The 12,234-nt window shown below is 38.7% G+C and overlaps 1 protein-coding gene across 1 annotated transcript in view; it reads left to right on the forward strand.

Moving 5' to 3' along the window:
• ARHGAP20 (Rho GTPase activating protein 20) overlaps positions 1–7,083 on the forward strand; it is a gene marked incomplete at both ends in the record, with an annotated part of 147,956 nt that extends 140,873 nt beyond the window's left edge. The window contains 4 exons of the mRNA XM_082660470.1: positions 160–269; positions 2,673–2,862; positions 4,054–4,168; positions 5,231–7,083. Of these exons, the coding sequence (XP_082516596.1) occupies positions 160–269; positions 2,673–2,862; positions 4,054–4,168; positions 5,231–7,083 (2,268 nt within the window). The remainder of the gene's footprint in view (positions 1–159; positions 270–2,672; positions 2,863–4,053; positions 4,169–5,230) is intronic.
• Positions 7,084–12,234: the final 5,151 nt, after the last annotated feature.

Raw genomic sequence — 12,234 nt, forward strand, 5'->3', positions numbered from 1 at the left:
GTGTGCACATCATTGAAGGGCTAGCACAGAGCTCTGTGTATTCCAAAGAAGGGACACCTTAACTGTACTTTCCAATAACGTGTCTTCTTTGTAATATCTCTCATATATAATTAGCATGAGAATAACAATTTAAAATATTTATTTTTCCCTCTATATAAGGATTTTCTACGAAATATTCCAGGAAGTACTTTTTCGTCAGATCTCTATGATCATTGGGTCTGTGTAATGGATCAAGGAAATGATGAAGAGAAAATAAATGCAGTTCAAAGGTAATTATTCTAATTTGGTCATTTCTCAAAAATACTTTTTAAAAAACTTATATTTTATAAGTTTGTCTATTAATGTAATATGACTATCAAAGTCAAATCCATGAGGACCAGTTTAAAAATAGATTTATGCTAGCTACTGTCATTGTTATTGTTTTTTTCCCCTAACCTTATTAACGTGGAATACTCTACCATTGTACACCTTCTGTATATCTGAATCTGATAGGAGCTGAAACCCATTAGACCAATAGCTAACACAGTAGACCCAATCTACAATTTATGATCTTAGTTTTGGTAAATATTTAACTAACCAGACAATTCCTTATATACTTCACTTAGCAACTGAATTCACATAGAGAAAATTCCTTCCCCTCAAGGAACTAAGTCTAGTCGAATAGATAGAATAGATGAAACAAAGAATAACAGTGTAGTATAATCAGTGAAAGAGATATATGGAGAAGTGTATGTGGGAATACTACAGAGAGAAAAGTGTATTGTCTGTATTCATGCAAAGAATGCATTGTCTGTACTCATGCAAAGGTAAGTTGCTGGCAGGACTCACCATCCTGATTCCTGAATATTTCCTGCATTATAAGAAAAGCAATACTTCCAGCTCTCTGAAAACCCAAGAATCCCAATATCATTTATTTGCCTATGCTTGTTTAGTACAGGTTTTTCTTGAGCAGCTTTCAAATACAAATTATTATCTACACACTGCTATTGATAGACACCTTTTATCAGTAGAAGAAAATAGTATAACTGTTGTAGACACCAGAATCAAAGCCATGTAACAAAATTCTATCTCTGCATCCATTAAGGTTTGGTGGAAACCATTCAGAGGTAGTGAACATCAGATTTTGTATTTTGTTGCTCATTGTCTAAAACTTTATATTCTACAAACTGTTAAATGGGTGATTTTTTTTTAAAGAGGGTAGACTTATGGCTTTCATACAAATACAGAATTAACACATGTGAAAGATTTTATTTAAAACATTAATTAATGAGAGAACTAGTAAGATATTACTGCCAGTTCAAAGGAGATTTCAAACTATCAATACCACAACTTACATAGTTAACTCAGAAATGCTGAAATGAATTTACAAGTAGATGCAAAACTGACTTTTACTACTGGGGCACGGGGGTGTATGTACAAATAAACCATTTATCTCTCCACCAGACAGAATTTTCCAGTCTATGGACAAGTGTTAAGTGCACTGCTGTCAGTAATCTACAGTTTTCAGAGTTGTAAAATAACTCAAAGGTTTAGGGCCCCCATAGAATCAGATACCCTAGAGCAGGGGTCCCCAACCCCTGGGCCATGGACCAGTACCAGTCTGCAGCCTGTGAGGAACCAGGCCGCACAGCAGGAGGTAAGTGCGCGGCGGGTAAGCGAGCGAAGCTTCTTCTGCTTCTCCGCATAGCACCCCATCGCTCACATTACCGCCTGGACCATCCCCCCAACCCCACTGTCCATGAAAAAATTGTTGTCCATGAAACCGGTCCCCGGTGCCAAAAAGGTTGGGGACCACTGCCCTAGAGTATGGTAGACAGTGCCTCACTTTCCATTGAATACATTCAGTAATCTTTTGGTCCATTTAAGTATCTTTCATAATTTGTCCCTACAAAACTGTACTCATTGTCAGTCCATAGTGCCGAAAAAACACCTCTCTGCTGTTTATGCAACAGGAGTCAGATTACCCAGTGTAACCCCAGGTTACAGATTCTTGCTGGAAAAAAGCAACAAGCATGACTATCAACATATGTTTTCTGTATGGTAGTAAAAATCATTTTTAGTGAATGTTCATTTAAAATTCCTTATCAATTACAAAATAGGAACAGTAGGAAAAATACTATCGTAAGCTTGACTTATGTGTGAAAGTAACACCAGTGAGATAAAGAGATGTGGGACAAAACTGATCTCGGAAGCTGTGGGAGCAGAGCATAAGCTCTCAGAATGGACCCAGGAGTCTTCGTAGCTGAAGTTTGGGTTTTTACCAAGAGACAGAATCCTTGTGTTGCCACTTGGAAGTAAAGGAGCATATTAAGTATAACTGTTTAATTTCATCAGAAAGTTTTTTGGGGTATTGGTTGAGAATATTCTGGAATGTTACAGGATTTGCATAAGACACATTGTACCAGTTTCAGGTAAATATTTCAGGCAGCATTTTTTTATGAACCATTTTTCTGCATTCTTTCACATTTTCATTGGATTGTGAAGGCAGTGTACAAAATAAATAAATAAATCTCCAGTGCTCACTTTCTCTCCTATGTACAGGCAGTCCTCACTTTGCATGTACCATGTTAACACACTTTCCTGTACATCTCAACTGTGAAAAGCAAGGGCTGCCTGGCTATACAAGTTTTCTATGAAATGTTTGCTTAAAGAGTGCATTTTTCTGTCTTTAGGCTATTAGACCAGCTTCCAAGAGCCAATGTTATTCTCCTAAGGTATCTTTTTGGGGTATTATACAACATTGAGCAACATTCCTCATCCAATCAGATGACTGCATTTAATTTAGCAGTGTGCATCGCTCCAAGCATTCTTTGGCCTCCTACTTCCTCCAGTCCAGAACTAGAAAACGAATTTACAAAAAAGGTAATGAAGTTTTTCATTTTTATGCTGTGAGGGACCAAGTCCCCATTTTGAACCTAACATTCAGGGTATTAATTCTGAAAGATATTTTCTTAAATAACTTCAGTACATACCCTTATAAATTTGAGTTCATTGAGTGTTTTATCCTATCCTGGTAGACTGTAGAAAGGTGATTTCTTGAGCAAAAAAGTGATAGCAGTTGGATTACTTCCCTTTTCCCTTTCAGGAGGAAAACCAACTATGACTGACTGACTTAAACCATAGAGTGATAAGAAAGCAGTTGATATGATTTTAAAAAGAAATAAGGACTTTGGAATTTGACAGGTCAGGGTTGGATTCTCAGCCCTACCACTTTCAGATGTACAATCTTGGGCAAAATTAGTTACATTGATCCACAGTTTCCTCATCTAAAACATGGAGGTGTTGATAATATCGACATAGTTCATACGGTAGTTACTTGAAATCACACTGGTGTAGGGCCTGGTGGTTAGTACAGGGGTGGGGGTATCGGTTCCCCTTGCTCCCAACATTCTACCTGCTCCTTTGCCTCAGCTGTTGGGGCAAGAAAACTATGTAAAGGTTCCGTGTAAGGAGCCTAAGGAGTTCTGTGTAAGGAGCACAAAGCTCCCTAGTAAAATCTTACCTCTTCCCCCAAGCACCTCCAGTTAGGGAGCCTAAGGGAAGAGACTAGTCAGGCAAAATGCAAGTTTTCTCTCCAGCTGTCTCTCTCCTTCACAATAAATCCACAGAGGATACCTACCTGCTTCCCACGCTTATGACACCTGCCTTTTACATAAGAAATGCATTTTATAAATGTTCATCTAATGATGCTTCATGAATTTTAATGAGAAGATTTATTTCTTCACCCCAAATGCCCTATAGAGAATACTTAAAATTACTCTAATTTTAAAGACAGAACTATTGGCATAAAAATGTTAGCATTAAGCCAAGGCCACACATAATAACAAATAATAACTTTAGTCCACTGATTAAAGTTAATTTCTATGCTCAAACTACTCTTGAAAGTATTATAGTTTGTTAGAGGAAACTGTATTGTATACTTTTAAAGCAGACATGAATTTTTCTCAGGATTCTTTTGCATCTTTTGTTAGAATCAGGATTCATATATGAAATGTGATTTATAGACATGCTATATGAGAAGTAGCAGTTCATTTTTGTCCCTTTTTTGTACAGGTTTCTCTTCTTATACAATTTCTGATTGAAAATTGCTGTCGGATATTTGGAGAAGAAATCACTTCCCTCTTGGGAGAGGTTTCAGTGAGATGTGATACTAGAGAGAATGCCTCAGGTATTGTGAATAATTGGATTGTTTTTTGTGGGAAACAAACACACATCTGTGAAGATCAGCTGGGACAGTGGTTATCCTGGAGCCCACAGCAGCTCAGGTGAAGGGGCCTCTCACCTGGGTTAGTGGGCCTAGGACTTCTGCTCCTTCCTTAGAAGGCCTGCTAATAGGTCAGAGTATGTTAACACTGTGGTTAAGAAATGTATAAGACAAGGTTCCAAACTCCAAGAAGTTGTTAGTGGCAGCATTATATGGTGTGATGTTTTTAACCTTTCTTTAAATAAAACTTTACAAGGAACCCCAATATGAATAACACAGTTGCTGTGGTTGAAACTGGAGTAGAAGGCCCAGAGGCAGTAGAGGCAGCCCTGGTTTTTTTGCTCCTCACCTTCCTCCTAGAGGTCCCTGAGACTTCTCAGAATTCTAGTGCACTGCAAAAACACTTTAAAAACAACTAGCATCATGGGGCAAGCCAGGGTGTGTTAGGGGTAAAGACATTCAACGTTCCAGATTATGAATTCCTGTACCACCAATCATTAGTTATGTTACCTTTGGCCAATTATTCTATGCCACTGAAAATCATTATCTTCGTTTATAAATATGGATAAACCATAATATCTAACTGCGATGGTTGTATTAAAGATTAAATAAAGGATAGTAAAAAATCTTTGTGAAATAGAGTTGTTAGGGTTAGTAAATGGTATCTCTGAGACTAGAGTTAATTATGTATATCCAGCAGCTAATCCATTTAAAAGACAAGAGTCTTATTCAGAACCTGGGTATATCTGGCATTAATTCCTTTATATTTTTAACTGTTTCTTGGTATCTCCTCATTGCTTTGAGGAAATCTTACTTAAGGAAAGCCCATTTCTTCAGGAACTGAGGTAAATCTATTATACCCCAACAGTTTATTTTTAATTCTGCACTTACTACTGGGAAGACTGTGAAAGATCCTTTCTTTCTTTAGAGTAGGAATTTGAACAATCTGCATGAAAACAGAATTAAGCTAAACATCATCACAGTTGGGTAAGTAAAAACAATAATCATGATTCGCTTTTTCAACAGATATCTCTTGCTTCCAACTGAATGACTCCTCCTATGACAGCTTGGAGAATGAGCTGAATGAGGATGTTGATGCCCCGTGTAGTGACTTGGTAAAGAAACTTGGTCAGGGTAGCAGAAGCATGGACTCCGTGTTAACCCTCAGTGACTATGACCTCGACCAGCCTGAGGTAGAAGGTCTTTTAACCCTGAGCGACTTTGACTTAGACCATTCTAAAGATGAAGACATTCAAATGGAGCAGCCTCTTGAATCCAAGCCAGTGAACATTGCAGTGTACACAAAGGAACCCCTGCAGGATCATGCCAGGGGCCCCTCTGGCATGAGCACGCCCAGCCACCTGTCCACAACTGCAGCAGATGCTCCAAAAAGCTTGAGGCGACACCGGCGCTGCTCAGAGCCCAGCTACGACTATCTAGATTCAAAGCTTTCCTATCTCAGGGAGTTTTATCAGAAAAAGCTACGCAAGTCCAGCTGTGATGCAGTTCTCTCAAAAAAAGATGAGAGCCATCTGAATCAGAATCAACCCCTCCAGGAAGAGGGTAAGACATGTTTTAAAAAGAGTTTAGTCATAGGCACTGATATCAAGAAAAATGCCACTAATAAAAATGTTAAGAAGAAAAGCTTGTCTGATAATGAAGGAAATCATGTAAAACTTTTTCCTAAATCCAAGCCAGTAGCTATTTCCATGGCATCTTATAGTCACATGTCCTCATGTGATCATCCCAGGAACCAGACCTTTGATACAGATACATCTGGATACTCCCCACCACACACAACAGATGCCCTCAAGAGTTCAAGGAGGCACCGGCGATGCTCAGAGCCCAACATTGATGACCAACACTGCAAACTGACCTATCTCAGGGGGATTCATTCAAAGAAACAACATAAAGCCAGCTATGAAGCCAGTCTCTTGCATGGAGAGGAAGATTATCTCAAGCGGCACAAGTCTTTGCAAATGGAGGGGCAAAAGCTTATTAATCAGAGTTTGGTCATGGGGATTGAGGTGGGCAAGACTAGTGCCACAAACCAAAACACTGAGAAGGTTTTACCCCCAAGATTAAACATTTGCTCAAGGACTAGCTATTCCAGCTTGTCCTCCCCAGGCACTTCTCCATCTGGCTCATCAGTGAGCTCCCAAGACAGTGTTTTTTCTCAGATTTCTGAACACTCCGTGTTTACACCCACTGAAACTTCCTCTCCAATAGATTGCACTTTTCAGGCTCAAAGAAAGCAGGCAGAGCTTTCTTCTGACTTTAGCAGTTCCAGCCTCATTTCTGGAATTCCTGGTCCCTCATCAGGGCAGGCCAGCGGCCACCTGGCTTATACAAAAAAGGACAGTGTAGAGTGGCATTCACAAATGCATTCTGTAACTCTTCACCCCAGCACATGGTTGAGAAATGGAGTAGCCAGTTTGAAAAACTGGTCCCTCAAAAAGAAGGCAAGGGCACCCAGACCAGAGGAAAATAAAATAGGTTCTCTAAAAGGACACACAGAGCCTCCTCCACAGGCTTCTGGTGTTCCAGAAGCCAACGCACTGCATGAGAGACAGAAAGACATGCCCCAAGGGGTGGCTGAAGGACTTGGAGCTGTGCAAACAGCCCGCTGGTATAGTTCTTACCCCAGCCAGGACTCAGAGAAACACTGTAGCTCTCCAGTCAGCCTAGTGGAAGACAGACTCGGGCTTTGTATGAAGTCACCCGAGGAAGGAGAGATTAGTGGGCAGTGTTCTCCTGGTACTCTGCCTCACGGAAGATCCTCACCCAGCTCTTTGACTGTGGATCATGTGTGCAGCCCAGACTCAGGGCCTACAGTGGTTTGTGACGTTGAGGACAGACATTTGACCAAAGACATTTAACCACAATAAGAATCTGATGTCTACAAGAGCAGAAACTGGGCTAATCATGATATAAAGATAATTATTATGACCTCTTTGTGTAAAATACCTGGGATGGGTAGCATAAGGATAATCATTGCTAATACTTAGGACAACAAAAGAATTCTCTTTATTGAGACTATTTGGCAAAAAGTTTAGACAAAACTTTTGTCACCTAAGTGTTTGGGAGGCTTTTCCTTATTAGAGCATGGTTTGATCCTGTCATGCGTTTTAAGAGCTACAAGCAGAGGGCTAGAGAAAGCATCTTCTGTAGAGGAAACATGCCATGTATGATGAAATTAGTAACCTGAGAAAGCCAGGAAGTCAAAAGTGAAGAATAGAAACTGTAGAGAGAGAGGGAAGGGTGCAGAGAAACCATCCACATTCCATGGAATGTGTTTAATAAGTAGGCAAGAAAAATGCCACTAATCAAAGCTACAGAAGGAAAACATGTTCAATAATAAAGGAAATTATTTGAAACTTTTCCCCAAATCTGAACCAGTGGCCATTTCTGTGACATCTTATAGTCAGTCACATGCCCTCACAACATCATTTCAGGTATTAGCCCATTGATGCAACTAGAGAGGAAGAAAACTACAGTGATTCAAAAGCCATGAGTACCATGATATAATAGTTTTTGTTTGTTTTGTTTCTTTGGTTGTGTTGGTTGTGCTTTTCCATTAGTGTTTCATTGCTCTGCAGAGGTTCCAGGACACAGAACTGTGAGGAGAAAGAAGGAGATGGTTGCTCATTTCAATGTCCTTGCAAGGTGCCTGAGCTAGAAACATTCTCCAGAAATGCATTTTTCCTGTTACAAGGTGACCTTCTGACTGTGTTTGCTGTCTTAGTGTGGAGGAGAAAACTGCCACAGCAGTCCTTTCTCTATTACACGATTGCTATTGCCAACATGTGATCAAAGCATGGCTCCTCTTTGTTGAAATGTTTTTCTGCTCCTTGCCTCTTAGATTAGTCAGCCAGAAAAAATCACTGGTAAATCATCCCTTTTCTGATTGTCACTTAGCAGTTGAGAACAGTTTTGAGGTTGGCAGGTTATAAAGAGTCACAGAATAGAGGAGCCATAAGAGTGGCTGTCAGGCCTCTTTTCAGTCATCGGCTTTGGATTTTCTTACCTCCAGAAGTTTTTACATATTCTTTGTTCCAAATGATTCATGGTTTATACCCCATTGGTTCATTTCATATCCATGGACATTTCTCCTCTCTTGCCTTAAAGTTTATACCAGTACCTCTCCTGGATTATTTCCATGGATTATTTGGCCTTGCCAGCCAGTGTGAAGGGGTAGAATCAGAAATGGATGTGCATCTTCCTTCATTTTAAATACTTATAAGAAGTTGCTTAGAGCCCATTTGGTTTCTTTAGTTCAGTTTCAGATGGACCTTCCTCCCACAGATTTGCTTAATTCCAAATTATTTTTCTCAGCCACCCAGAAACTTTCATGTCAAAATGTTCTTTCACTGTTGTCCTAAAGGTTGCATTTTGCAGTTATAGAAAAAAAAAAATAATGTTTTCTGTAAGATAGAAGAAGTCCTTTCAGTATTAGCTCTAGGTGCTACCTACCTCTAGGGGACATGGCCCTGTTTGTCCTAAGCATTATAATTAACTTTTAGAACTCTCTCCAAAGAGCTCCTTTATGACACTGGCCATCTCAGTCACAGATGTGAAGTAGATTTTACCTTATAACTAACCACTCCTATATTTAGACTCCTAAGTGTCCATAGGCATCTTTTGTGGTATAATATATAAAGGCAACAGGGATTCCCCTCACCCTTAGGGCATACTACTGCAGAACCACAAGATGTGAATGAAGCTCTTATGGCTTGGAGTGTCTTTCTAGAAGAAATTCTTCTCTACTTAACAAAATAATAGTTCTATCCTTTTTGCTTTCATATTGATGGATAGGAAATCATCCACTCAGTTTGAAGCATGGAAGAAAATAGATGCTGAGGTTCTTCAATAACCATTCCTACTCTCTGTGTTCCCTTAGATACTCCTGTAACATTTAATGTGAATAGTTAATATTGCTGTAAAGTATTATATTGTATGATTTGAAGACAGACTACATGTCATTTTATCATACTCTGTCAATCTATAATATATTAGACCAATGCTTTATCTAAAATGCTTTTGAGTTTGTATAATATATCTTGACAAATTTTACTACCATATGTTATGTAATAAATGTGTATTTTTGTACTTGCAGAAACTGCTGCTAAATTTTAAAGTTGTTTGGTTTTAAAGGCACTGATAATGGATATGTATGAAGTCCATTTTGTCTATTAAATAAAACACCATTCTTCAGAGTTAACAGTCCCACCAGAGCAATATTGCCCTTTGTAGACTCGTTTTAGCTAATGAGCCCAATTTCTGCTTAACATTGGAAATTTCATAAAATGTAATTAATGTTGAATTGGAACTTTGAGCTTTTAGTCATAGGCCATGGTCAGTCTCTCTAGAAAAAGAGGTTTTTTTCTTTTATAGTTTTCTAATCTTACTGTTTACCAAACAAGTTATGCTTCATACACAAAGTCTTCATTTTTCTTAGATATTATATTTACACTGCGCTCCTAGAATCAGATACGTATTAAGTCTATATTCTCATATCAGAGAACCATCAACTCAGTTTAATTGACTGTATGAGATTTTCTTGTCTAAATTTGAACCATTCTGACCAGAGTATCCAGTTGACTCGAGACACGTCCAGACATCCCAAGATGTCTGGATCCAAATACTACAAGGCATCAGTACTTATGAAGTCAGGTAAACTTATCAAATATTCTTATTTCCCATGACTGCTGCATCTTTGCCTTCTCAAAGTTCATGGAAGTTCACTCTATATAAGTTTAAGCACCATTTCAAGAAGATTCAAAAAAATATACTACCTTAGTCCAGAAAAAAAATGGTTTGCTCTGAGCAAAATATAAAGATGATTTTTGCTTTTAAAGAAGAGGCTTAATCTACTAAAAACATTGGATTCAATAAATTATCTCACTTTGTGTTTTTCTACTTTTCATGGCATGGCATCAAATTGAAAGGATCTAATGTATCCTTGAACCAATGGCATATTTTGTCTTTGAAAATAAGAATATTATGTATCTTAATCCAAATTATGGTAGTAAGTGTTTAACTGATCTTTTCCTACCTGGCCATGTTTTAATGACTTGAGAGGAAGTCTTTGCAAACTGTTTATTTCAATACAAAGAAAAAAATGAATAATAAAGCTGGGTAAAATGTTAACTTCTTTAATATCTAGTCTGGTTACAAGGATATCTCATAAGCTAAGTTTCCTGCTGAAAAGAAGAGTACTCTTGAGTTCTGTGCTTTCTACCCCAAGTATGAGTCTACTCTGTTCCTAAGCCACCTGTGAGTATAAATCCTTCATTTGTATTATTTTTAAAAAGGGGAACTAAGTAAACTTTAGTTCTGTATAATGTCAGATATGTGGTAGAATTGGCAGAAGGCTCTGAGGTGTAATTTGGAAAATTTTGTTTCCAAGTCCCAAAGAAATATGCACAGGGTGGTAATAGATGTATATTGTTTCTTAATTTGTACAATGTGTGTTCTCATTGTGCAATGTCAGAGGGCATGTGCATCTGTAGATAGTTCAGAGTGTTTTTCTAACCTATTTAATTTCTTAAGGCAAAGTAAATATGTTTTCAGGAGTTTGATTTTATATGACTATAGAAGATGCAGGTTTGGGAGACATTAAGATTTAAATGCTAGTTGTTTTCACTCATCTAGGTTTAATTTTTAGATTACAGTAACTTGGAATTAAATTTAGAACTTCTTACAGCCTCTTGATCTGCTATGAGGAGTGAATAAATTAGCTAAAAACCTGTACTTGTGAGGTAGGCCCATTACTCTGGACCAGTAAAATGGTTGCTGTAAAGAAATACTCTGTCTCTACCAGGTCATAGGGACTGATGGTTACTGCCTAAAATTTTCAGAAGAAAAAAGACGTTTTACATCTTTGCCCCAAGAATGAGATGACTGAGAAGCAGAGAATCATCAAAATACATGAACACAGAGAAGCTTACTGCTTGAAGCTTACAGCAAATGAACAGAGGGGGAGGAAAGCTGTAGATGAGCTAATTCACTGAGTCACAAAGAGTTCAAGGAAAATTAAGAAAAGGGAAAGAGTATGGCTAGGGAGAGATAGAGATATTACAAGTGATATGTACGCTAGTCAGGCAGTTTAATTTTTATTGCCAGGTACTATTCTAGACCCCAGGATAAAGGTAAAAAAAGATAGATTGTTCCTGTCCTCAGGGACCTTAAAGAACTAAGGGAAAATTTAGGCTGTGTAGAAGGGGAGCAGTAACATTGGGCACTCACTGTTGCCTGCATGCACTGGCAACCAGAGCATTATTAGTTTTATTTCATTTAGTGCTCACAATAGCCCTATGTTCTAGGTACATTCAGCTAGAAGCTCATTCTGACCACAGGCTCTTTTTTTTCACCTTCATCTTAAAATAGGGATGATGATAATACCTCTTCCATAATAAAGCAGATACAAGTTATGTATGAGGACCAATACAAACTTTGCTAAGTTACTGTGTCTCAGCTAGATATCTCTAAGAGAATCATTCAGTATCAGAAATAATTCAGAAACCTATAATAAATGTAAAAATAGTTGGGCTGAAAGGTGGTCCAAACAAAGTTGTATAGACTTGTGTCTCCCTGCTCCTTCTCTCTAAGTATATCTATATATCCTGGAAACAATGCAAAGGACAACCAAAGGAGAACCCTAAAAGATGGGGGAATTGGTTCAGAACCCTAGGACTGGAAAAAACCACAGTAACAGAGCATCTTACATCCCCTCAGCCAACAGAAGAAGGAGAGCCAGGCCCGGCGTTTTCCAACCTAGCAAACGAAGGCAGCAGAGATATGTGCATTCCTTTCCCAGATCAGAGGGAGTCCTTCTGACACCATTGGGTAAGCCAGGCACCACCAGCAAAAGGGAGAGTTGAGCCACACTAAGTGGCCAGGCCTGAGACTTCCCTCCCCCACTGGGAGATACTGGAATGGCCAGCAATAACAGAAAGGATTCAGTCACAACAAGCAGTTCAGCCTGGGAAGCATCTTTGCCCCAGCAGGCATAAGACTCCCCCCCACCC

Source organism: Grampus griseus (assembly GCF_964374135.1).
Source record: "Grampus griseus genome assembly, chromosome: 8".
Lineage (NCBI taxonomy): Eukaryota > Metazoa > Chordata > Mammalia > Artiodactyla > Delphinidae > Grampus > Grampus griseus.